We start from the raw sequence: 27,255 nt of genomic DNA, 5'->3' as shown, positions 1-27,255 counted from the left end.
GGGCCTCAAGGCAAAGCCAAGGGTCAGTCCTTTCCACGGCAACAGACATCAGCCAAGGCCTCCAAGCCTAGGGCCAAACAAGCCTGGGCTACTAGACGTCCACCTGCCAAGTCTGAGGACAAGCCTGCAACCTGATGGGGCGGGCCACTCCCTTCATTGTGCCCAAGTTTGGCATCAAACCATGTCAGATGCCTGGGTAAGAGAAGTGGTCTCTCCTTCCTGAGGTGACCCCCCCAACAGTTCTTTTGCACAGGACCTTCATTGGACTCAACCAAGGCCCTGCTACTCCAAAAAACCATTTAGTCCTTACAGAAAGCAGGATTAATAATTTGGGTCCCCTCCTCACGGAGCAAGGGCTATTATTCTACCCTTTTCTTAGTTCAGAAGCCCAATGGGTCTCATCGGTCTATCCTCAACTTCAAGTCTCTGAACATGTTTATCAGAGTGCCCAGGTTTCATATGGAAACCCTCCTTTCCATTATTCTAGCTATGGAGCCTGGACATTTTATGGCATACCTAGACATTCAGGACGCTTACCTACATGTATCTATAGCACCTTCTTATCAACAATATCTCCGGTTTGCTACACTGCAGCAACATTACCAATTCCAGGCTCTGCAGTTTGGCCTCTCAACGTAAACCAGCCTCAGCCTGGATATACCACAGAATATGGCATATATATTTGCAATGGTGTGCTCCACGAAACTATGACCCTCAGGTCTCTAAGGTTTCTAGAATTTTTGCCTTTCTTCAAGCTGGATTGGATCTAGGCCTCCAACTATCATCTCTGAAAGTGCAGGTCTCTGCTTTGTCTATCTGGTTTCAGCGCAGAATTGCTCCTATACTGGATGTTTACACCTTCATGCAGGGTGTTCTATGAATACAACCTCAATTTGTCCCTCCTGTGGCTCCATGGGATTTGTCAATGGTGCCGCAAGAACTTCGGGAACCTCCATTCGAACTCCTGGAATCAGTGGATGTCAAATGGCTCACTGCAAAGACTGTTTCTTCTGGCTATAGCATCTGCCCATAGGGTATCAGATTTAGGGTTGCTTTCATGTCGCTCCCCCTTTTTGATATTTCATGAGGACAAGGCTGTTCTTCGACCATGCCCAGGCTTCCTTCCCAAGGTGGTTTCTCGCTTCCACCTGAATGATGAAATTGTGGTTCCGGCCTTTAATTCACCAGGATGTGGTCCTTGCTCTAAAGATCTACGTGGACCGTACTGCTTCCATCCGGAAATCGGACTCCCTCTTTATCCTATATGGATTCCACAAGAAGGTATGGCCAGCTAACAAACAGACTTTGGCTAGATGGATTCGCAGACAGGCCTTCCTGTGGTGACTACAGTCTCTGCTCATTCTACTTGCTCTGTGGGTCCCTTGTAGGCAGCCTGGAATGGCTCCTCAGCTGAACAGCTATGCAAGGCGGCCACATGGTCTTCTGTCCACACCTTTCTTAGGTTTTATGCCTTTGATACATTTGCCTCTCAGGATGCTTCCTTCGGGTGTAGGGTTCTCCTATCAGCTCAGGAGCGTTCCCGCACAACTGCTTTCGGACATCCCCAATGTCTCCCTGTGGAGCCCTATGGACCCTGAAGAAGAAAAGGAAACTTATGGTAAAACTTACCTTGGTTAACTCTCTTACTTCGAAGTCCACAGGGCACTCGCCCTGATGCTCCTAGCTTTTATGGGTTTACTTCACTTGGTTACTTGTTTCATTCTCTGTGTGAGAGTGTGATTCCTCAGTGTTCCAGTCTTCCCTCTCTCCTAGTCTGCTCCTGCCTTGGGCTTGTTAATAAAACTGAAGAGCCCTCAGGCTGTGGGTGGGGTATAGGGGAAAGAACCAGTGCATCCTGAGATTGAAAAGCTTTGCTGTTGGTGTCCAGTCCTCCAGGTACAACCTACACCCCAATGTCTCCCTGTGGACCCTATGGACTTCGAAGTAAGAGAGTTAACCAAGGTAATTTTTACCATAACTCTCCTTTTTTGACCAGGCATGTCTCTTAGGTGGCAATTATTCCCCATAGATATGATTACCACTAAAACAAGACAGCCCTTTATATGGAACTCCCTAGTGGAACCTAAATGTATGTTTGGTTTTCACATTAATGGAGGGGCTAGTGGTGCTGTCCTCGTGTACTCACAATCAAGGAAACATCACTATACTCCATGGATCTGTCCAATGGTTTCTATTATTCTGGTCCCATATTTATATTTTATGAGGTCCAACGGAAGGGATTTAGGGAATTCTGCCCCTGAATCAGGACACGTTGCAGTGATACCAGTTCCCTCTGTTTGCAGATGGCACACTCAACCAAAGTGGCTGACCCTTCTTAAGTGGAACCTCATAGGCTGTCCATGGACCGGTTTGTAAAGCAGTTTCCTGGTCATCCCCTCTTTCTATTTTCAAAATGAAAAAGTGGACTTGAGGATGGCTCTGCCGAGAGAGAAAAGATAATATTTGTACATGCAAATCCGTACATGACCTAGCTGTAGGGGGTCACAACATCCCACCCAGACATGCATCATTCTACTCTGCTCTTTGTCTACTTGCTGAGGAGGAGCAGGGGGGATATAGTCCCGTCTGACTTGGCTGAGATTTAATGCACTGTCTGTGCTCCGTACAGCCTGAGAGAAATGTGATTATTGGTAATCCTAATTTTTTGGCTTGTTTTATGTGTTACCAGCATAACCCAGAACTCTCTCTAAATTTTAGGTCTGTTCAAGTGGGCGATATCCTGTGTGTGTCATGTCTCTCACATGCCGAATTTCTGAACAACAAATTGCAGATCCCGGTTAGGTTTGTAATTTTATGATGGCTTCTTGACTATGAATGTGAATTCAAATTGAATTGCAGGAATGTAGCTCCCAGTTTAAGTGCCCGGAGCTATTCAATTGCTCGCATGGTAAACCCTCAGTAATGGGTTTAGTGCCGAGTGTGATGCAGTCACTTGAGTAGCTCCGGGGACTTAACCTGGGAGCTACATTATCGCAATGCTAATTGCATTCCCCTTTTAGTGTCCAGACACCAGCGTACATCCTAAAAAAAGGGATTTGCCCTCCAGCACACTAGCAAAATCAAAAATACTTAAATCCTACATGATAATAGAGATTCAGAGGTATTAGTTACATACATTTGCCAATATATGAATAAGCGCCAGGCCAATCGTTGAGGCTCCTCTATACTGGCGTCCCTAACATTAAGGGGTTCACGGCCGAGAAGCAAGGCACCCCAAAAAATTCCAGCCAAGGACCATCCCCAGGGCATCACACGAAAAGGGGAAAAAAGGTGATAGTGAAGTGTTAAGGATAGATGTGTAAGGATAAATCAATAAGTGTTAATGAAATGTGAAAGAATGAAAATGACATAAATAATATACAAACAATTAGAGAAGTGATAAAAATATTCTATGTGAATTAAGTGGTGATGCCATGAGAAAGGTCCAGCCAGAACAACCCCGGGGGCCCCACTCCCAAACGCACACCCCAAAATAATAATTGCTACATAATAGTACCACCCACTCTGGGTCATATAATTACAAATTGGTGTACTGCATGATAACAGCACATGTATGAGCTGAGAGCTAACTTACCTTGGAGGTACCCCCAAAAAAAACAGTGTACATCCTACTAGGTGACCCTGTTCATGTTGGGTCTAGTGTGCATCCCACCACTAATGTGCATGTATGTCTGCGTGTTCACCTAACTTCTAGTGTGTATATATTGTGATAGAAGCACTGGTAAAGTGGTTAATGGCAGATTAGTTTGTCCTAGGTTTTTGGCCTATGTGTTTTAAACCCCCAGGAAAAGTCTGCTCTGCTAAACAGATTAGAGTGTCGGCCTTTGGTAAAAGCCGGATAATGCGTCCTGGGGGTTGTGGATGTGAGAGTGAAGGGAGGGCTCCATCCACAAGGCCGCTTCGGCCTTTTAACTCACCTCTAGTATGTATATATGTACGGGTTCATCTCTCCTCTAGTATGTTTGTATATGCTGATTCATCTTTCCTCTACTGAGTGTATGTTTAACTCACCTCTAGTGTACGGGATCATATATACTCTTATATGTATGCATGTATGCTATCATCTTGCCTTTAGTGTGTATGTATGTACGTATGTGCGGGTTCATCTCTCCTCTAGTGTGTATGTATGTGCGGGTTCATCTCTCCTCTAGTGTGTATGTATGTGCGGGTTCATCTCTCCTCTAGTGTGTATGTATGTGCGGGTTCATCTCTCCTCTAGTGTGTATGTATGTGCGGGTTCATCTCTCCTCTAGTGTGTATGTATGTGCGGGTTCATCTCTCCTCTAGTGTGTATGTATGTGCTGGTTCATCTCCCCTCTAGTGTGTATGTATGTGCGGGTTCATGTCTGCTAGTGTGTATGTATCGCACATGGGATGCGGTCAGGATCCCGAACACTGGGATTCCGGCGGTCAGAATACTGGGGTTACGGGAAGAGGAAGGGGTTAGGGTTATGCACTAGGGGAAGGGTCAGGCGGTTGGAGGTGGGGGAGGGGGATTAGGTTAGGTTTAGGGTGCGGGGACGGTTAAGTTTAGGTACTGGGGATGGAGGGAGGGGTAGGGTTAGGAGTACTTACCGTTAGGCAAGGATTTTGACCACCGGGATCCCGAGCATCGGCATCCCGTACCCATCCTATTGCACGTATTTACTCTAATGTGTTTGTATGTGCGTGTTCATCTCTCCTCCTAGTGTGTTTGTATGTGCGTGTTCATCTCTCCTCTAGTGTGTATGTATGTGCATGTTCATCTCTTCTCTAGAGTGTGTGTTCATCTCTTCTCTAGTGTGTATGTATGTGCATGTTCATCTCTCTTCTGGTGTGTTTGTATGTGCGCTTTCGTCTCTCCTCTAGTGTGTATGTATGTGCGGGATTATCTCTTCTCTAGTGTGTGTGTGTATGTGCGGGATTATCGCTCGGCTAGTCTATATGTATGTGCGGGTTTATCTCTCCCCTAGTGTGTGTATGTGCGGGTTTATCTCTTCTCTAGTGTATGTGCGGGTTTATCTCTTCTGTAGTGTGTTTGTATGTGCGGGTTTATCACTCCTCTATTGTGTATGTATGTGTAGGTTGATCTCTTCTCTAGTGTGTATGTATGTGCGGGTTTATCTCTCCTCTAGTGTGTGTGTGTGTATGTGCGGGTTTATCGCTCCGCTCGTGTGTATGTGCGGGTGTATCTCTCCGCTAGTGTGTATGTATGTGCAGGTTTATCTTTCCGCTAGTGTGTATGTATCGCACTTATTTACTCTAGTATGTATGTATGTGTGGGTTTATCTCTTCTCTAGTGTGTGTGTATGTATGTGCGGGTTTATCGCTCGGCTAGTGTATATGTATGTGCAGGTTTATCTCTCCTCTAGTGTGTGTGTGTATGTGCGGGTTTATCTCTCCTCTAGTGTGTATGTATGTGCAGGTTTATCTCTCCGCTAGTGTGTATGTATCGCACTTATTTACTCTAGTGTGTGTGTATGCGGGTTTATCTCTCCGCTAGTGTGTATGTATCGCACTTATTTACTCTAGTGTGTGTGTGTGTATGTGCGGGTTTATCTCTCCGCTAGTGTGTATGTATCGCACTTATTTACTCTAGTGTGTATGTATGTATGTGTGGATTCATCACTCGGCTAGTGTGTATGTTGGTGCAGATTCATCTTTCCGCTAGTGTGTATGTATCACACATAGGGGTAATTTTACTAAGAATCGAGTAATGAGTTTTTTTAACAGTGAAAAAACAAAACTCACTTCAAACTCACTCGAGTTTGTCTTTATTAAATTTGCGAGATGAAAAAAAGCCAAAACTCACATGAGAATGCAATGTCACCAAAACTCACACAAACTCGAATCTTAGTAAATTTACCCCATAGTGTGTATGTACTGTATGTATGTGCGTGTTCATCTCTCCTTTAGCTTAGATGTATCTCTCCGCTAGTGTGTATATATCACATATTTACTCTAGTGTGTATGTAAACTAAAAAAAAAAAAGCTAGAGAGGATATAGAATAAAAAAACAGTAATTTATTGCTTTCTAATGAGGGCCTACACAGAGTCTACTCTATTGCATACTTCATACACAATAATGTATCAACAAATACAAGAAAATAAAGATAAAAAAAATCAAAATAACAGAATACATGCACGTAGTAAATATATTAAAAAGGTCATCCGGTAATCTATATCACAATCATATTGCTGCTCTGTAATACTGTAATAACAGGCAATTAATGAAGGACCAGAGAAAAAAAATATCATGGAGGTGTCAAGCTACACAATTAGCCATGGTATATCCCCACAATGAAATTCTTCTGTGTGGATTTGATTTCCACCAGAATTGGGGGTAAATCTACTAAAGGGAGAGTTTGTAGAAGTGGAGATGTTGCCTATAGCAACCAGTCAGATTCTAGCTATTATCTTCTAGAAGGTGCTAGTTAAATGTTAAGTAGAATCTGATTGGTTGCTATGGGCAACATCTCCATTTCTAAAAACTCTCACCTTAGTAAATTTACAGTAGCCCTTGGTGTCAAGTCCAAATTCTAAAGAATAAATAAAAGTGTTATTCACCTCCGCATATACACAACATATGCCGTCCCTAATTGTGGGACGTAACACCTGCATTATATAAATTTTTTGAGCTGTGCAATATGTTAATGACCTATAAATAAAGGATAATAAAATGTGAGATTCTCACCTATAATACTATACACATCATGTAGAGTTTGACAGGTACAATTAGGGATATGTAAGAGTTGTACACATAATTATTATAAATAAAGGAATATATTATTTTCATTGTAAAAATTAATAAATGGCTTTGTCAGAAAATGTGATTACAAATAATGTGCTTGGTCAGACGTACAGGTTCCATTCATCACCCCAAGACATGGAATTGTGCTGCTGAGTGTATGGCTTGTGCATACGTTCTATACTCTCTGGGATGTGACCTTATGTCTGCTTGCGGCCAGAACCACCGGTGACGCTGATAATCCAGCGTTATGTATTGGTGGTTAAATGTCCCCCGTTTCCCTATAGACACTAAGCCCACCAGTGTGACTCTCTAGGTGTCCTGATCTCTACTTCAAGGTACGGAGAATAGAAGGACGAGATGGAGAGCCGGGGAGCCCAGGATACGTGGCTGACACCAGTCACACCACTCTCTATCAGGTGATGTTACCCTTGGAGAAGCAGGATACTATGTGTTTGTTATATGCACTAATGTATGGTAAACACTCATTCTGCCGTCCTCCAACAGGTGGGCAGCGCGCACAGCTTTGTCCCCTCCTTTCCTTCCCGTGATGGCCACGTGTTTTGGAGCAGTTTGTCACCAGCAGGTCTGTCACATGTAGTCGATGACATGTGCCGAATACTCCAACCTCATCTACAGAGCATGTAAGGCTTACGAATTCACTTTTATTTTGTGGTTTTCTAATACCTGATTATCACTAATTATCCTGTTTATGTCCTGGACTACCCAACATGTCATCTGCTGTTGGCTTGTCCGTTTTTTAAATGACCACTCTGGGGCACTATGTATAGGCAAACAAGGGGTTAATGTATATTTGTGAATTAGCTTGTTCTTACCATAGGGGGAAAAAAAAACATTTGTTATTGCCCAGAGAAGGGTAAAAAAATTTACCAAAATATTTACCCATCACTCCGTGGGATAAAAAGAAATGTATAGGGGAAAGCGTAGTCCAATTTATATTCCTTATGGGAATGATAGTAGATTAAAGCAGTACTTCCCCTATTTTCAGACCTCTGTAATAGCTGAAAGTAACAAAGTAACAGGTATTAGCCATATAATTATCTCTATTAGAAATCAGTCTCACTTACTCATAGTTCATATGTGTTTGCAGGAAATTATACCATATTGTGTGGTATTTATGCCAAATCTCTGCTGTGAAAATGATTAGCATGCCAACAAGCCCCTTTCAAGGGGAGATGGATCAAGCCTTGGAAAGAGATAAAATGGAGTAGTTGCCCAAAGCAATCAATCGGCATCTAACTGTAATTTCTCCTTCATCCACCAGGGGACACTGGAGATCTAGACACTGGGGTATAGACGGGTGGATGAGAGGAGCTGGAACTTTAAGTCTTTTAAGTGTGAGTGACTCCTCCCCCTCTGTCCCCTAGAAGCCCCAGTTTTAGAAATGTGTCTGAGAGAGCCGGTCACTTGGGGCTGAGCTGAGCCCAAAACTCTGTAATTATGGTTGCCACCGTGTTCTAGACTCGCACGCCGTTACGTCGGCTCATTCTCATCGCATCTGGTCAGCTTATGTGACCAGGTGTGCAGAGCAGGGTTTTTTTCCCCAACACTGCTTCTGTTTTTCCTGTCTCCTTCTCTTCTTCTTTTTCGGGACATGGATGCTGGCTTACGCCTCGGTTCTTTCAAGGTTCAGGTCTCTGCATTGTGTATCTTTTTCAGCGCCGCCTAGCCTTGTTCCCTCAGATTTAAGCTTTTCTTCAGGGCAGTTCGAATAATACAGCCTCTGTTTGTCCTGCCTACATGTCTGTTGGTTCTGATGTTCCTACAGTCTTCTCTGTGCAAGCTTTTTTTTCAGGATGTCTGTGTAGAACTCAGTGCCTTTCCGTCTCCCTGCCTACGGTGATTTCAGCCTTCCACATCACCCAACAGATTGTGTTCTGGTGTGGTCGGATGGCTCTCTGTTGTCCCTCTCCTTGGAGGGTTCTTCGGATTTATGGCCCGTACAGCAGCCTTGTGGAAGTCCGTTTCCTTGTTGTCTTTTGATTGCTGCTAACGCGGTTGGCCTGCTTCTATATGGAAGGAGGGCCAGATGGATGTGTTTGGCCTTCCGACAGGTGCATGTTGTTAGGTTCCTGGCCTCCGCCGTTTTTCCTTTCCTACGCTTTCCACTCGTGCGGTGGGTGCTTCTTGGACTGCCTGTCATTACGCCTCAGCAACTCATTTTGCCGTGCGGCCACATGGTCCATGGTCCACATTTTTGTTGTTTCTATAGTGTTTATACTTTTGTGGCCTTAAAATCTACTTTTGGTCGCAGGGTTTTTTGCAGGTTACTCAGGACCCTCCCACCCGGGTGAGGCTAACTTTGGGCTGTTCCCAGTGTCTAGATCTCCAGTGTCCCCTGGTGGATGAAGGAGAAAATAGGATTTTGGTACTTAACAGTAAAATCCCTTTCTCCGATTCCACAGGGGACACTGAACGCCCTCTCAGCTCTGCTTTACCAGCCGTTGTGTTATATTTTACATTTATTGTATACACTATGTTGTTCTGTGTGTTTGTTTCTATTCGGCTTTGCCGTTCTTGTGGTTTGATTCCTTCTCATATGTCTTCTGATTCTGTTTCAGTCTTCTCGGGCTCCATTTTTCTAACTGGGGATTCTGGGGGATAGAGGGGGAGGAGTCACTCACACTTAAAGATTTAAAGTGCCAGCTCCTCTCATCCACCCATCTATACCCCAGTGTCTAGATCTCCAGTGTCCCCTGTGGAATCGGAGAAAGGGATTTTACTGGTAATTACCAGAATCCTATTTTCTTCTTCTTTTCCTTAGGGGACACAGGGACAACGTTGGGGAATAGGGCTGTACAGGAGGACTTTGCACCAACAGTTAATCTCTCTAAGCTTTATCTTATTTTATTTTTACTTTATTTGAGTGGGCAGCGCAGAGCGTCCTATAGGATGCTCAGCACTTCCGCGCCATCAACCCCAGGAGCCGTTGGCCTCAGCGCTAGCAACCAAGTCAGCGACCTTGGTCGGGTCCTTTACAAACGCAGAGGGCTGCAGGTAGACACCAGAGGAGCACAGTTAAGGCGACTCCCAGCTTGCAGGGTGCCGCATTGGTATTGCTTCACCCGCCGGCGGGTCTCTGACAAGTGGGGGGCTGGGCCGCCCGCACTCCTGCTGGACTACAAGGGCAATAGGTAACTGGGCACTGCTATGGTGGCGGCCATTTGCCCTGGAGGATCTCTGTCAAAGGCGGGAGGTGGTCTCTCCCTGTTAGCTCCTCCCCCAGGCCCTGGTGCGGTCCCTCACGGAGGCTTCCCGCCGGAGGGTTTTTTTTTCTCCGAGGGGGTCAGAATTCTCGCTTACCTGGACGATCTTCTTATCCTGGCCCACTCTCCGGATGTCCTCAAGGAACATCTTCGTCTGGCGATAGATCTGCTCCATTCTCACGGGTGGATTATCAATTGGGGAAAGTCCTCCTTAGTTCCATCTCAGCAGATGCTCCATCTGGATGCCCTACTAGATTCAACTGTTCAGAGAGTCTTCCTTCCGGAAGACAAGATTCAGAACCTTCTGGCCAAGGTGCACAGATTCTTTCATCACCGCCGAGTGTCCATTCACTTCTGCATGCGGATCTTGGGCTCCCTGGTCTCCACCTTTCTACATAGTGGAGTATGCCCAGTTTCACTTTCGTTTTCTTCATGGGGAGGTCTGATGGAATGGTTCCTATCTCCAGGTCAGGTCACAGACCATCATAGTCTCTTGGGAGGAATGGCTCTCCCTCTTGTGGTGGCTCCAGAGGTCCCACTCGGACCAGGTCTGACCCTTCTGGATTGGGCCTTTCTTACCACCGATGCACGTTTGCATGTGTGGGGGGGCCATAACCTGCCAGCAGTTATTTCAGGGTCGGTGGACGGTCTGTGTCTAGCGCAGCCGCTCCTCCAGCATCGTCCAGTCCAGTTTCAGTCCGACCGCTGGAGCAACTCCTCTAGCCTCTTATAACGCTGGGTAGGTGTTCGTAACAATCCAAATGCCTCAATCTTGTGCACAGTGGGCAGCTCCGGTAATAGCAATACACAGCGGGAAGCTCTTGAAAAAGTGCCTAGATAGGAGTGAAACGTGTCAAAGGGGTTAACTTCAGACACTGCTGCTACTAACCATTGTGTGCCTTCTACTGCCTGAGCTGCCCGCTGTCTATTGCTATTACCGGAGCTGCCCGATGTGCACAAGATTGAGCCAATTAGATTGATACTAACACCTGCCCAGCGTGGCAAAAGGTAAGTGGGGTACACTCACTGGAGAAATGCGCGCAGAATGTGCAAGCTGAGAGCCCGCTGCAAACCCCCCTCCCCCTTCCCGAAGCATGGATTTACCGACACTCGGAACAGCACTTTGCTGCTGGGTGAGCCGCGAGGCTCCAGAATTTTATCTTATGGGTGACTCTTAATACACGGAAGCAAGTACTGGGAGATCTGAAAGCTGGTGAGCAGATTTCTATATATTACATATCCCTACAAAAAAGATCACTCAACGGAGGCTACATAATCTTGGATTAAAGCACACAAGGGACTGTGGGCCTGATTCAGACCCGGTCGCAAGCGCTGAGCGCTCGCAACCAGATTGATGGTGGCCCAGAGCGCATGCGCACGACGGATCCGGCTCCGTCGTGCGCATGCGCGAGACCCGGATAGCGACGGCCAATCCGTCGCTCCGGGTCTCGTACCAAAGGGGGCGTGCTGTCACTCAACATCGACAGCACGCCCCCTTTGGTGGCTGCCCAGACGGAGAACGCCTACCGTCTGGGGTTGGCCCCACTGACATCACAAGTGATGTCAGTGAGAGAGCTTTCTGCTCTGTTTGAGCCGAAAGCTCTCTGGGGCTTGCGGCCACGAGACCCTACCATCATCATGGCCGCTCGCTATAGCTGTGGGTGGTCACCCACAGCTATGCGAACGGCCAGGAGGCCGTTCTAAAAAAAAAAAATAAAAAAAAAAAGACCGGCCCTGATTCAGAGCGAGCGCTCTGTCAGAGCGTCCGGCTCTGAATCAGGGCCTGTGATCGTTTATTGGAAACCTAAGGTCATATATTATACAAAAGTATATATGAGCAGCACTGGACATTTTTTTTACTATTTTATAGAGCATTATGTGATAGTTTATAATTGTCTTTTATGTATATAACAATTTCTGGATTGTATGTGAGGCTTATTGTTTTAATGGTTAAGAAAAGTCTGATATCTTAATTATCTATCAAGCATACGCATGTTTTCTTAATGTGTCATTTTAGTATAGGCACAGAGCAGTCCATTCATTATAAATATGTTTTCCTGTGGTGTTTTTTGGCCAGATTAGAAGCTGGCTCTTGGACTAGCAGCAGACCTCACGTTCTATTCTAGTATTCGCTATTTGCCTGTTTAGTACTAGGATTTTTCTCTGAATAGTTTAAACGTTCTCTTTCCAGTGGGAGATGTATCAAACCTTGGAGAGAGATGAAGTACCGACCAATCCGCTCCTAGCTGTCATTTTACAGGCTGTGCTTGAAAAATGACAGTTAGAAGCTGATAGGTTGGTACTTTATCTTTCTCCACTTTATATCTCTCAAAGGCTTGATACATATCATCCCAGGGAGACCATGGAGGCGGCAGTTTGGTGCAGTGAAATGTGTAGCAGTTTTGGGTTTTTGGAGATCGGTACTATACCGTCCTCTAATACCTGATCATGAGACAGATTTGTCATCGGTGAGATGTTCTTGGGTTAGGAGTCTGGGTTCTGTACTGTGCAGACCTCTACTACCAGATTGTGACATACTTGTTTTCTCCTCATAGGAGAGAGGTTCTTGGGGTGGGAGGCCGAGTTCTTCTCTCCGGTCCACAAGGAAGTGGTAAAGTGACCGTGGTGCGTGCCGTATGCAGCCGACTGAACCTACATCTGTACCAGGTGAGGGACCAATGTCAGTTATGTGCAAACTTAGTAATTTAAACTTAATTTCCTTATAATTATATCAGAATTTTTAAAATCTCACTAGACACAAAGTTGAGTGTAGGCAGTTGGATAAGTGTCTGTATTACCAAGTTCTTTAGTTCTCTAATGTTGGGACTTGTGAGTGACGGTGTCATGCTTAATTTCTCAGAGTGTGAGGCTGGACAGAGGGAGCAGTGCTGGCAGTGTGACATGTCTCCTCTGTATATCTGTCAGGATGAGTGTGCGAGGCTGTATGGGGGAGAGCACTGCTGGCAGTGTGACATGTCTCCTCTGTGTATATCTGTCAGGATGAGTGTGCGAGGCTGTATGGGGGAGAGCAGTGCTGGCAGTGTGACATGTCTCCTCTGTGTATATCTGTCAGGATGAGTGTGCGAGGCTGTATGGGGGAGAGCAGTGCTGGCAGTGTGACATGTCTCCTCTGTGTATATCTGTCAGGATGAGTGTGTGAGGCTGTATGGGGGAGAGCAGTGCTGGCAGTGTGACATGTCTCCTCTGTGTATATCTGTCAGGATGAGTGTGCGAGGCCGTATCGGGGAGAGCAGTGCTGGCAGTGTGACATGTCTCCTCTGTGTATATCTGTCAGGATGAGTGTGCGAGGCCGTATCGGGGAGAGCAGTGCTGACAGTGTAATATGTCTCCTCTGTGTATATCTGTCAGGATGAGTGTGCGAGGCTGTATGGGGGAGAGCAGTGCTGGCAGTGTGACATGTCTCCTCTGCGTACATCTGTCAGGATGAGTGTGCGAGGCTGTATGTGGGAGAGCAGTGCTGGCAGTGTGACATGTCTCCTCTGTGTATATCTGTCAGGATGAGTGTGCGAGGCTGTATGGGGGAGAGCAGTGCTGGCAGTGTAATATGTCTCCTCTGTGTATATCTGTCTGGATGAGTGTGTGAGGCTGTATGGGGGAGAGCAGTGCTGGCAGTGTGACATGTCTCCTCTGTGTATATCTGTCAGGATGAGTGTGTGAGGCTGTATGGGGGAGAGCAGTGCTGGCAGTGATATGTCTCCTCTGTGTATATCTGTCAGGATGAGTGTGCGAGGCTGTATGGGGGAGAGCAGTGCTGGCAGTGTGACATGTCTCCTCTGTGTATATCTGTCAGGATGAGTGTGCGAGGCTGTATGGGGGAGAGCAGTGCTGGCAGTGAGATATGTCTCCTCTGTGTACATCTGTCAGGATGAGTGTGCGAGGCTGTATGGGGGAGAGCAGTGCTGGCAGTGTGACATGTCTCCTCTGTGTATATTTGTCAGGATGAGTGTGTGAGGATGTATGGGGGAGACCAGTGCTGGCAGTGGGACATGTCTCCTCTGTGTATATCTGTCAGGATGAGTGTGTGAGGCTGTATGGGGGAGAGTACTGCTGGCAGTGTGACATGTCTCCTCTGTGTATATCTGTCAGGATGAGTGTGTGAGAGGCTGTATGGGGGAGAGCAGTGCTGGCAGTGTGACATGTCTCCTCTGTGTATATCTGTCAGGATGAGTGTGCGAGGCCGTATCGGGGAGAGCAGTGCTGGCAGTGTGACATGTCTCCTCTGTGTATATCTGTCAGGATGAGTGTGCGAGGCCGTATCGGGGAGAGCAGTGCTGACAGTGTAATATGTCTCCTCTGTGTATATCTGTCAGGATGAGTGTGCGAGGCTGTATGGGGGAGAGCAGTGCTGGCAGTGTGACATGTCTCCTCTGTGTACATCTGTCAGGATGAGTGTGCGAGGCTGTATGTGGGAGAGCAGTGCTGGCAGTGTGACATGTCTCCTCTGTGTATATCTGTCAGGATGAGTGTGCGAGGCTGTATGGGGGAGAGCAGTGCTGGCAGTGTAATATGTCTCCTCTGTGTATATCTGTCAGGATGAGTGTGTGAGGCTGTATGGGGGAGAGCAGTGCTGGCAGTGTGACATGTCTCCTCTGTGTATATCTGTCAGGATGAGTGTGTGAGGCTGTATGGGGGAGAGCAGTGCTGGCAGTGTGATATGTCTCCTCTGTGTATATCTGTCAGGATGAGTGTGCGAGGCTGTATGGGGGAGAGCAGTGCTGGCAGTGTGACATGTCTCCTCTGTGTATATCTGTCAGGATGAGTGTGCGAGGCTGTATGGGGGAGAGCAGTGCTGGCAGTGAGATATGTCTCCTCTGTGTACATCTGTCAGGATGAGTGTGCGAGGCTGTATGGGGGAGAGCAGTGCTGGCAGTGTGACATGTCTCCTCTGTGTATATTTGTCAGGATGAGTGTGTGAGGATGTATGGGGGAGACCAGTGCTGGCAGTGTGACATGTCTCCTCTGTGTATATCTGTCAGGATGAGTGTGTGAGGCTGTATGGGGGAGAGTACTGCTGGCAGTGTGACATGTCTCCTCTGTGTATATCTGTCAGGATGAGTGTGTGAGAGGCTGTATGGGGGAGAGCAGTGCTGGCAGTGTGACATGTCTCCTCTGTGTATATCTGTCAGGATGAGTGTGTGAGGCTGTATGGGGGAGAGCAGTGCTGGCAGTGTGATATGTCTCCTCTGTGTATATCTGTCAGGATGAGTGTGCGAGGCTGTATGGGGGAGAGCAGTGCTGGCAGTGTGACATGTCTCCTCTGTGTATATCTGTCAGGATGAGTGTGCGAGGCTGTATGGGGGAGAGCAGTGCTGGCAGTGAGATATGTCTCCTCTGTGTACATCTGTCAGGATGAGTGTGCGAGGCTGTATGGGGGAGAGCAGTGCTGGCAGTGTGACATGTCTCCTCTGTGTATATTTGTCAGGATGAGTGTGTGAGGATGTATGGGGGAGACCAGTGCTGGCAGTGTGACATGTCTCCTCTGTGTATATCTGTCAGGATGAGTGTGTGAGGCTGTATGGGGGAGAGTACTGCTGGCAGTGTGACATGTCTCCTCTGTGTATATCTGTCAGGATGAGTGTGTGAGAGGCTGTATGGGGGAGAGCAGTGCTGGCAGTGTGACATGTCTCCTCTGTGTATATCTGTCAGGATGAGTGTGCAATGCTGTATGGTGTATTAGTGTTGCTAGTGTGACACTTCTGTTTGTATTTCAGGTTGAGTGTGCGAGGCTGTGCAGGGAGAGCAGTGCTGCCAGTGTGACTCGTCTCCGCACTCTTTTCTCTCGTGCCTGGGACTGCCGACCCTGTGTGCTGCTGCTTTGTCATGTGGATCTTTTGGGGAGGGAGAGAGATGGTTCTGGAGAGGACACCAGAGTCCTCTCCACTCTTAGCCATCTTCTTCTAGAGACAAATTCCACAAACAGGTATTAGCTCTGACTTAAGTGATGCAGAGTGCAAAATGTTTAGCAAAAGCTCCTGTATCTTTGTCTGTGACTCTCAAGGTTTCGGGGTTCAGTCTCTTCCCTTCCCTGACTTCACTCTGCCCTGATTTAGACTTAGGAGAAGATCTAGGTAAATGATGTAAGGTTATACCTGGATGAACCATGTTGTGATCCTGTACATGGGGTGGAAATGCAGCTTTTCATTTTGCACGCACGGAACATTCTGTCTGCTTTTGCTTGTAGCACAAATTCTGGGCAGCTTTGTGATTTATAGGCCCGTCACCATCCCATCTCTGAATCTGCCTGCACAGTTTAGGTTGTCTGTGTCTGTAGCGAGCACGCTCTTCTGAGATCACACTGTCTGTGTCCGTAGCGAGCACTCTTTCCTGAGATCACACTCTCTGTATAGTATATAAAGTGAGCACTCTCCTGAGATCACACTGTGGGCCTGATTCAGAGTTGGGAATAGAGGGCCTGATTCAGACCCGCTTGCGAGCGCTGAGCACTCGCAAGCGGGTCGATGTTGGCCGCATGCGCACGAGGGAGCCGGCTCCGTTGTGCGCATGCGCACGAGGGAGCCGGCTCCGTTGTGTGCATGCACGAGACCCGCATAGCGGAAGACCTTATGCCCTACTGCTCCACGGGAGGTTTCTGTCCTCCATGAGCTCGCCTTAGGACACCTGCGTTACGGTTTGACAGGTGTACCGCCCCAGTCAAACTCCCCACCCTGGCAAGCCGTCGCTATGGGTCTCGCTACAAAGGGGGCGTGCTGTCGATGGTGAGTGACAGCACGCCCCCTTTGGTGGGCGTGCCGGGGGCGTGGATGGCCAGACAGAGGGATTCCAATGGGAACGCCTACCATCTGGGGCCGGCCCCACTGACATCACAAGTGATGTCAGTGGGAGTGCTTTTGGCTCTGATAGAGCCAAAAGCACTCCAGGGCTTGCGGCAACGAGACCCTACCACAAGGGTCTCGTCGCAAGCCCGATGGTCGTGATGGTCTTGACCATCGCGACCATCTTTTTGGCCGCTCGCTATAGCTGTGGGTGGTTACCCACAGCTATGCGAGTGGCCAGGAGGCCGCTCTAAAATTCAGAGGGAGGGCACTGATTCAGAGGGAGCGCTCTGAAAGAGCATCCGGCTCTGAATCAGGCCCAGAGGGAGATTTATCTCTCTCAACTGTGAACCTGAACAAACCATATTGCAATGCAAGGGGTGTAAATACATATATGTTTTTACATGTGGGGTAAATACTGGTTGATTTTACATGTAGCCCACAAATGCTGCACAGCTTTATTATTACAATTTAGATGTCAGTTTGGACACACTCCTCCCAAATCTAAATCTCTCTGCACATTTTAAATCTGCCCCCCCCCCCCCTGCAGTGCAGCATGGTGTCACCAAGATGATCAGTTGAGAGAGATACATCACTCTACTCCCAACTCTGAATCAGGCCCTGTGTCTGTAGCGAGCACTCTCTCCTGAGATCACACTGTCTGTCTGTAGTGAGCACTCTCTCCTGAGATCACACTGTCTGTCTGTAGCGAGCACTCTCTCCTGAGATTACTGTTTGTGTCTGTAGGGATCTGCCGTTAGTCGTTGTAGCTACCTCATCTCGCCCACAAGACATCCCCCTGGACTTGCACTCGTGCTTCCTCCATGAGGTTTCCCTGAAAGCTCCATCAGAAGACCAGCGCGTGTCTCTCCTCACAGTACTGACCGCCCCTCTCCCACTCAGCAGAGACGTCAGCATCACACACCTAGCGCGCCGGACAGCTGTGAGTACAAGATGAGGATATAATAAAGGTTTTACAAATGTGATGTACAAACACTGCATATGCTGTCTTTATAAATAAGAAACTGTGCATTCAGCAAGAATGAATAAAGAGAATGCAGGTCCTGATCTCAGGGGATTACGTTTTTATCTAACACAAAAGAAAATGTATGATGATCACATGTTTATAGAGATGTTCTTGAAAACTTACTTTGTAATTGTTTTCTCTGCTGAAGCGACATTGAGGTACAATATCGGCACCACGACTTCACTGCCCATAGATATGCTGGTCTCCAACTCCAGCCTGACAGGTGACTCCCCCATATTCTGGGAATGGAATTTGGCTCCAGAACCGGGGTCTGTATCAGGTTGTACAGAATCCATGATGATCTAGAGGTTGGGTCAGCTGGGGCTTATTGACAATAAAGAGTATATTTACTTAAGTGCAGGATTTTAGAATTGAGATGTTGCCCATAGCAGCCAATCAGATTCTAGCTATTATCTTCTAGAAGGTGCTAGGTAAATTATATATACAATCTGATTGGTTGCTATAGGTAACATCTCCTAAATATGCCCCTGAGAGTCCACTAGGGACTAGAGTGACCGTGCCGACCATCATTAGGAATGTCTGCCATCTTGAGACTGGGCTCTGCCAAGATGTCTGTGTTGAAATTGTATTTAAAGAGCAGTAGAGCCCGTGAAGTGTAAGTGTGTGTATGTACTATTAAAGTGTTAATAACTGAATGTCCGCACAGTTGAATGAAGTAGTTAAAAGTTTACTTCAAGTATTCATAAGAAAAATGATAACCGCATACGAGCCAGCCCTTTTGTGTGTCGCAGCACAGAGTAGCCGCTCCCAGAGGTTTCCTAACATATCTCCAGTCAGGCTGATATTTATTCACTTCAGACTTTCTACGCCACAGGTTCTCAAACTCGGTCCTCAGGACTCCAAACAGTGCATGTTTTGCAGGTCTCCTCACAGAATCACAAGTGAAATAATTAGCTCCACCAGGTGTTGCTGAGTAATGACTACACCTGTGCACCTGCTAGGCGACCTGGAAAAAGTGAACTGTGTGGGGTCCTGAGGACCGAGTTTGAGAACCTCTGTTCTACGCTAATACATTATAGGCCTAATTATTCATAGCACGTCACTCCAATTCCAAGAAATCGTCAGATAACAGCCCTTAAACAATTGCCTCAATTACTATTGTTCGTAAGGGTTCATTATGTAACGCAGCCTGTCTATGATTGGTTTTTAGCTGTCATTCTACCTTGGAAATGGTCATATTGTCATCTTTCAGGTTCTCTCCTGCAGTTTGTTGTAGAAGTAGCCCACTCGTTAACAATATTTGACAATTACATCAGATGTCATCATAAAACATACTTTCTACTTCAGGGTCCATAGGGGGTCCACAGGGTTGACCTTGGGGTATAGCTGGATCTGGATCCACGGGCACCACGCAGTTAAAGCTTTGCTGCTCCCAGGATGCACTTGGGTCCGTCCTCCTCTATACCCCTCCCCCGGCCACAGGCACCTCTGTTTTAGTTGGTGCCCGGCCGGAGTCGGGTCACCCTGTTGCAGTGGGGCTGTTTTTAGCAGCCCCTAAGCTTTATTTTTGAAGATAGAAGATTTAATTTTTTTTACTCTTCAGAGCGGCAGCATCAGACTGTCCAGCTGGAGGTCCACGCTGCCGCTCCAACAACCCCGCTGGCGCTGCGACGGGGATCGCAGCGGGACCCCGGAGTCAGTACTAGCGTGGCTCCGGGACCTCCCACTGACTGCTGCCGGGCTCACGGGGATTCAGCGCTGCAAGCGGGGGAAATGCAGTCTCTAGCCGCCGGTCTCTGGGGACAGACCGACGGCGCTAGTAGCGGCGGCGGGCTCCCCCCTCTGCAGGCATACCCCGCGCGTCCGCTGGACCACCAGGGAATAATGGCTGGAGGGGAACCAGCGTCCCTGGGGTTAATTACTAGCCAGGGGAGGCAGCCTTCCCTGGTTTAGCGGCTCCTCCCCTCAGCTCAGCGCGCCTTCTCTCACGTGTCCTGGCGTCGCTGAGCTGTTCTTCATGCGGCCACTCCTCCTCAGAGCTCTCCGGCGGCCATCTTCAAGGCTGTAACGCAGACTCCCAGGCGGTGCATGGACCGGTCCCCCTGGGTACCTCTCCTCTGCAAAGGGACAGTGTACGCAGCGCTATAGCTCTCCCAGACACTGAATCTGGGAGGTTGATTGTAGCGGAAGGTGCGGTGAGTCAAATCCTTACTGCATTGTATGTGACTTTTGCTAGTGCTGCTGTCTGTGACTTATTTCTAACTTACTGTCAGCTTGTACCTATCCCTTTCCTTTTCCATACGGCCCGACAGGTGTGTGGGGGAAGGGCTTTTTTCTGTGGACCTCGCTTGTATAAATCAAGTATTTGCGAGGTTGGTCACATACAGTTGTGTGCTGCACACTTCCATATTGTGGGCTGTTTGTGTTGCATGCTGTGAGTGCGGAGGTGTTTTCACCATATTCCCTCTGGTAATACGTTTTCATTGAGCATTTCTGTATCATGTCTGATGAGGAGACTGAGCACTCTGGAGCTCCTGTGCTGTTTTCCTGCAGACGCTGTGCTGCTGGAGTTGATAGGGGGGATCTATCTCAGGATGGTCTGTGCGGGCGGTGCCAGCTGGTGCCTGGCCCCTCTGTGCCCCCTATTTCACAGGATCCTCCTTGGGCGATGTTTTCCCAGGTGTTGGCATCTATTGTGGACCGTTTAGCGGGGCCGGCTGCGGTGCCTGTTAGGGCGTTGCCCCAGCCTAACATCCCCCATTCCCCGGGTATTCCGCATTTATTGCAGTCTCCCCCCGGGTCTCAAACCGTGGGTCCTTATGCGGGGGTGCCTGTGTATGTCCAGTCCCCCCCCTGTGACTCAGCAGTCGATGGTGCTTTTTCAGGGTTATCCTCATGCTGCGCCTCCACCTTGGGTGAATGTACTCTCCAGCTCTGTGCAGAGTCTGGCGGCCTCATCCTCTGTTTTTGTGTTGCAGAGTGATTTGCCCCCTAAGGCGCCCAAGCGTCAGGTTGTGAGTTCTCTAACAGTGCAGCTGTCGGACTCGGATGTGTCTTCGGATGATGGAGAAGTTCATGAAGACACTGACTCTGACGCCGCGGCCCAGGAGATGGAGACTAAATCTTCCATTATTGTGCCGGCATTGGTTAGGGCGGTGCGCGCTATCCTTCATATAGAGGATAATGCAACGGCCCCTAAATCTAAGTACCCTAACTTTAAAAAAGCTAAGGTTACGTCGAGTGTCTTTCCCTTGTCTGACCAGTTGACGGATCATATGGCGGGGGCCTGGCAGTTGCCCAGTAAGAGATTCCAACCATAAAAGAGGTTGGCATCGAATTATCCTTTTCCTGAAGCGCATTGCAGGAAGTGGGAAATTCCACCGGCTGTGGATTCCCACGTCACTCGCTTGATTAAGAGCGCTACGCTCCCATTACCGTCTATTTCCTCTTTGAAGGATCCCACAGACAGGAAGGTCGAGATATGTTTGAAATCCATTTACTCCCTTTCAGGGGCGGTGGCGCGCCCGTCCATGGCCATTTCATGGGTGGCTAAGGCCATTGATAGCTGGGCTAACGCTTTGGACGATACTTTTCCAGAGGATGCTCCGGAGATCCAGAGAGCGTTAATTGGTCAAATGAGGGATGCCGCTTCCTATGTAGGGGAAGCTTCGTTGGATGCTAGTCTGCTGACCTCTAGGGTGTCGGCTGCAGCTGTGTCTGCTCGTCGGTCCTTGTGGCTGAAGTCTTGGCGAGCAGATGCGGACTCTAAAAGGAGTCTGGAGGCATTGCCTTTTAATGGTGAGTTGCTATTTGGTCCGGACTTGGACAAAATAGTGGATACCTTGGCTAAACCCAAGTCGGCCTTCCTTCCTTCGGGTTCAGTGCCGGCTAAGGTTCGGAGCTCTGCCTTTCGGTCCTTTCGGGTTCAGGTAAGGCCAAGGGTCAGTCCTTCCCGAGACATTCGGCGACCAAGGCTGCACCCAAGCCCAAGAAGCAGGCATGGAGTGCTCGGCGCCCTTCTTCCAAGCAGGAGGATAAACCTGCTGCCTGATGGGACGGGCCTCTCTCTGGGGGACCCCAGAGTGGGAGGCCGACTTCTCCTATTCGCCCAGTGTTGGCACAATACCACCACGGATGCCTGGGTTCGAGAACTAGTCTCTCAGGGGTACGACCTGTCTTTTCGGTTCAGGCCGCCCCACCAGTTTTTCTGTATGAGTCCTTCTCTGGACAAGACCAAAGCTGTCCAGATTCAGGTAGCTATAGAATCCTTGCTACAAGCAGGGGTCATTGTTCCCGTTCCGCAGCCTCAGCGCGGGACGGGGTACTATTCTACTCTGTTTCTGGTGCAGAAACCCAATGGTTCTCATCGCCCTATCCTGAATTTGAAGTCTCTGAACAAATACTTCAGAGTTCCCAGGTTCAGGATGGAAACGTTACGTTCCATCATTCTGGTGATGGAACCCAGGGATTACATGGTCTCCCTCGATATCCAGGACACCTATCTCCATGTGCCGATAGCCACGGCTACGTGGGTGTTCACCAAGGTGATGGCAGTTATGGCTGCCCACCTTCGGGGTCAGGGTATACGGCTGTTGCTGTACCTGGACGATCTTCTGCTGGCAAGCTCCCCAGAGGTGCTTCTTCGACATCTCCACCTGACCATTGCTTGTTTTCAAGCACACGGGTGGTTGATAAATTGGAAGAAGTCCTCTCTGATCCCATCACAACGGATGGTCCATCTGGGAGCACTTCTGGATTCTGGTCAACAAAGGATTTTCTTGACTCCGGAAAAGGTGTCCTCCCTACGACTGAGGATACACAGTTGCCTGAGCAGTGTCGGTCCATTCAGCAATGAGAGTCCTGGGGTCCATGGTGTCGGCATTCGACATGGTGGAATTTGCCCAGTTCCATTCCAGGCCCCTGCAGGGGCAGATTCTATCGGAGTGGAACGGGTTACCTCACCGGATCCGATCCCAGATGCTGGTTTTGTCCCCGGAAGTGCGCCGGTCTCTGGCGTGGTGGCTTCAGTCAGCTCATCTCGTCCAGGGTCGCCTCTTTTGGATGCCGGACTGGGTTCTGTTTACGACAGATGCCAGTCTTCGGGGTTGGGAGGCAGTGACCGGCTCGTCACTTCAGGGTCGTTGGTCTGCGGAAGAAGCTCTTCTTCCCATCAACATTCTGGAACTGCGGGCAGTTTATCGGGCCCTGCAGTCGTCCGGTCCCGCTCTTCACGGAAGGGCGGTTCAGGTGCAGTCCGACAACGCCACCACGGTGGCGTATATCAACCACCAAGGAGGAACTCGCAGTCGGGCAGCGATGTTGGAGGTGTCTCGCATCCTTGCTTGGGCGGAGTGTCACATTCCAGCGATCTCGGCAGTCTTCATTCCCGGAGTCCTCAATTGGGAGGCGGACTTCCTCAGCCGTCACGACGTGCATCCCGGGGGAATGGTCGCTTCACCCAGAGGTGTTTCAGCTACTCGTGGACAGGTGGGGGCTGCCGGAGCTGGACTTGATGGCCTCCCGTCACAATCACAAGTTGCCTGTTTACGGGTCAAGGACAAGAGACGCAGGCGCCAGTCTGGTAGACGCGCTGTCGGTGAAATGGACGTTTCACCTGGAGTATCTGTTTCCTCCGATATCCTTACTTCCTCGGGTTCTGCGGAAATTCAAGCAGGACGGCGGCACGCTCGTGCTGGTTGCTCCGGAGTGGCCCAGACGTCCTTGGTACTCCGATCTGAGGTGTCTCTCCATCGACGCTCCGTACCTTCTTCCTCAGCGTCGGGACCTGTTGTCTCAAGGGCCCTGCCTTTACCCGGATCTGGGTCGGCTGTCTTTGACGGCGTGGCTCTTGAGACAGCCGTCTTGAGGTCTAGGGGTTTCTCCAGTTCGGTCATTGGTACCATGTTTAGGGCACGCAAGCCTGTCTCCGCACGGATTTACCACAGGGTGTGGCGCACTTTCAGTGGTGTGAATCCAGAAACTATGATCCTCAGGTGTTCCGGGTTTCCAGAATCTTGGAGTTCCTTGAATCAGGTTTGGACCTTGGCTTACGCCTGGCCTCTCTGAAGGTTCATGTGTCTGCTTTGTCCGTGTGGTTTCAGCGACGGATTGCTACACTACCGGATGTTCACACCTTTTTCCAGGGTGTTCTCCGGATCCAGCCTCCCTTCGTGCCTCCTGTGGCTCCTTGGGACTTGGCGCTGGTGCTACGGGTCTTGCAGGGTCCTCCTTTTGAGCCTCTTGGTGGTGGACCTCAAGTGGCTGACGTTCAAGACCGTTTTTTCTCCTAGCAATTGCTTCTGCCAGGAGGGTGTCAGAGTTGGGGGCGCTTTCCTGTCGCCCCCCTTTTCTGATTTTTCATCAGGACAGAGCGGTGCTCCGCACTCGTCCTGAGTTTTTGCCCAAAGTGGTCTCAAAGTTCCACATTAATCAGGAACTTGTTGTGCCAGCTTTTCAGTCACCTGATCTTTCAGCTGGTGAGGCTTCCTTAGATGTAGTCCGGGCACTTAGGAAGTCGGATTCTTTGTTTGTCCTCTTCGGTTTTCACAAGAGGGGTTGGCCTGCCAACAAGCAAACGTTAGCCCTTTGGCTTCGTTCCGTTATTTGTGAGGCTTATGCACAGGAGGGTTTACCTGTGCCAGCCTCTGTTAAGGCTCATTCCACTCGTTCTGTGGGTCCCTCTTGGGCTGCTAGACGTGGCGCCTCCGCTGTTCAGCTGTGTAAGGCGGCCACTTGGTCTTCAATTCAAACGTTTTTGAGGTTCTATGCGTTTGACACCTTCGCCTCTCAGGATGCATCCTTTGGGCGCCGGGTACTCCTTTCAGCACAGGAGCGTCCCCGCCCTTAGTTGAACTGCTTTGGGACATCCCCAAGGTCAACCCTGTGGACCCCCTATGGACCCTGAAGTAGAAAACAAGAGTTATGGTAAGAACTTACCTTTGTTATCTCTGTTTCTACGAAGTCCATAGGGTCCACAGGGCGCCCGCCCTGACGCACCTGGCTTCAAATGGGCTGTGTGGCTGGTCACCGGTTTTCCGTCTCCCATTTCTGTGAGTATGGTTTCTTGTGTGTTCCAGTCTTCCTTCTCTCTGTTTAGTCTCCTCCTTCGGCCTTAGCTGCTTACCAACTGAGGTGCCTGTGGCCGGGGGCGGGGTATAGAGGAGGACGGACCCAAGTGCATCCTGGGAGCAGCAAAGCTTTAACTGCGTGGTGCCCGTGGATCCAGATCCAGCTATACCCCAAGGTCAACCCTGTGGACCCTATGGACTTCGTAGAAACAGAGATAACAAAGGTAAGTTCTTACCATATCTCTTGTTTTTCTAACTTATATAAATCCTTAATAAAATATAGTAATGCCTGTGTTTACTTACTAATTCTATAAAGCTCATATTTGTTATGTTAACGACCCTTATACAAATGCCATATCTATATATGACAATTATAGAAGCTGATTGGTTGCTATGAGCAACACCGCCACTTGTCTGTTTTACAAGCTTTAGTAAATCTACCCCGAAGTTTCATCTGTCTGTCACATTATACACATTACACACCCAGATATACTTCTGTGCACTCGTTATCTCTCCACCATTATAATATCTGAATATAGGGGAAAAAGTTAATGATTACATATTTCTCTATTTCTGTCTTTATACATCAGGGTTTCGTTGTGGGGGATCTCTGTGCATTGCTGTCAAAAGCCGGACGTCTCGCTTGTGCCAGAGTCCGAAATTCACGGTATGATTTGCTCTTCTTTTCCCCATATGTCTCCTTGTCTGCTACCACTACAGCATTATACATATGTGACCTTAATTTTCCTCACTCTGTCATAGGTCTCTCTTCTTGCTTTGCTTCCTTCAGCCTCTCACCTCTGCTGTGCTCATCCTCTCACCTCTGCTGTGCTCATCCTCTCACCTCTGCTGTGCTTGTCCTCTCTCCTCTGCTGCGCTCGGCCTCTCTCCTCTGCTGCGCTCGGCCTCTCCTCTGCTGCGCTCGCTCTTCAAGGCTTGACCTTTCCTGACTACTCTGTTTGGCCTCTCTAATTTTCTGCTCAGGCTATCTTTCTCCTTCTCTGCTCAGTCGCTTTCTCTCCTTCTCTGCCCAGCCGTGCTCTCTCCTTTGGCTCAGCCGTGCTCTCTCCTTCTCTGCTCGGCCGCGCTCTCTCCTTCTCTGCTCGGCCGCGTTTTCTCCTTCGCTGCTCGGCCGCGCTTTCTCCTTCTCTGCTCTGCCGCGCTCTCTCCTTCTCTGCTCAGCCGCGCTCTCTCCTTCTCTGCTCAGCCGCGCTCTCTCCTTCTCTGCTCGGCCGTGCTCTCTCCTTCTCTGCCCAGCAGCGCTCTCTCCTTCTCTGCCCAGCTGCTCTCTCTCCTTCTCTGCCCAGCCGCGCTCTCTCCTTCTCTGCCCAGCCGCGCTCTCTCCTTCTCTGCCCAGCCGCTCTCTCTCCTTCTCTGCCCAGCCGCTCTCTCTCCTTCTCTGCCCAGCCGCTCTCTCTCCTTCTCTGCCCAGCCGCTCTCTCTCCTTCTCTGCCCAGCCGCGCTCTCTCCTTCTCTGCCCAGCCGCGCTCTCTCCTTCTCTGCCCAGCCGCGCTCTCTCCTTCTCTGCCCAGCCGCGCTCTCTCCTTCTCTGCCCAGCCGCGCTCTCTCCTTCTCTGCCCAGCGCCTCTCTCTCCTTCTCTGCCCAGCCGCTCTCTCTCCTTCTCTGCCCAGCCGCTCTCTCCTTCTCTGCCCAGCCGCTCTCTCTCCTTCTCTGCCCAGCCGCGCTCTCTCCTTCTCTGCCCAGCCGCTCTCTCTCCTTCTCTGCCCAGCCGCTCTCTCTCCTTCTCTGCCCAGCCGCTCTCTCCTTCTCTGCCCAGCCGCTCTCTCTCCTTCTCTGCCCAGCCGCTCTCTCTCCTTCTCTGCCCAGCCGCTCTCTCTCCTTCTCTGCCCAGCCCTTCTCTCCACTATTCTGCTCATGAACTTTGCAGGCACATGTTCAATTAGGTAGGACCTGGTTCAAAACTTGTATCAATATCACAAGTTACAAGCATATCATAAGTTATGGTGAATTGTATGAACAGTATGATAACTTAAGAAAAGAAAACAGTTTACATAAAAAATATTGGGTATCCATACTTACTGAGAGAAAATCATCCCAGTGATGAACCTGGTATCTGGTTCTTTATGTACATGTATAATTGTGTTATACCACAGTGTTCTCACAGAGGCGGATGAGGAGGGTCTCTTGGCTGCTGGTTTTCCTATTACATCACTGGATTTGGATAATGCACTTTCTGAATTGCAAGAAGCTCATTCTCAGGAGATTGGTGCTCCCAAGGTAAGTCCAGAGTCTCCTTAGATCTGTGTCTAAGCTGGGGATTTTGTAAAGATTGGCAACGATGTGTCGCAGAAGGGGGTAACAGGATCGATGTGTCCCTGACGGGGGTAACAGGAATGATGCGGGTAACGGGAATGACAGGGCTGTAACTAGGGTGGTGCGACCAGTGCCATGGCACAGGACACCGCAGGG

At 49.1% G+C, this 27,255-nt stretch overlaps 1 protein-coding gene across 1 annotated transcript in view; it reads left to right on the top strand.

Annotated features, from left to right (window-relative positions):
- Window positions 1-27,255, top strand: part of PEX6 (peroxisomal biogenesis factor 6) — an 80,071-nt gene that overhangs the window by 17,891 nt on the left and 34,925 nt on the right. The window contains exons 3-10 of the mRNA XM_088450695.1: window positions 2,719-2,802; window positions 7,065-7,167; window positions 7,256-7,392; window positions 12,531-12,642; window positions 15,708-15,916; window positions 17,517-17,712; window positions 25,415-25,491; window positions 26,940-27,063. Coding sequence (XP_088306821.1) covers window positions 2,719-2,802; window positions 7,065-7,167; window positions 7,256-7,392; window positions 12,531-12,642; window positions 15,708-15,916; window positions 17,517-17,712; window positions 25,415-25,491; window positions 26,940-27,063 — 1,042 coding nt within the window. The remainder of the gene's footprint in view (window positions 1-2,718; window positions 2,803-7,064; window positions 7,168-7,255; window positions 7,393-12,530; window positions 12,643-15,707; window positions 15,917-17,516; window positions 17,713-25,414; window positions 25,492-26,939; window positions 27,064-27,255) is intronic.

The sequence above is a fragment of the Taudactylus pleione genome, unplaced genomic scaffold (genome assembly GCF_031769625.1).
Source record: "Taudactylus pleione unplaced genomic scaffold, aTauple2 ptg000522l, whole genome shotgun sequence".
Taxonomy (NCBI): Eukaryota; Metazoa; Chordata; class Amphibia; order Anura; family Myobatrachidae; genus Taudactylus; species Taudactylus pleione.
The sequence above is the reverse complement of the archived record's forward strand: the minus strand, read 5'-3'. Positions and strand labels throughout refer to the sequence as shown.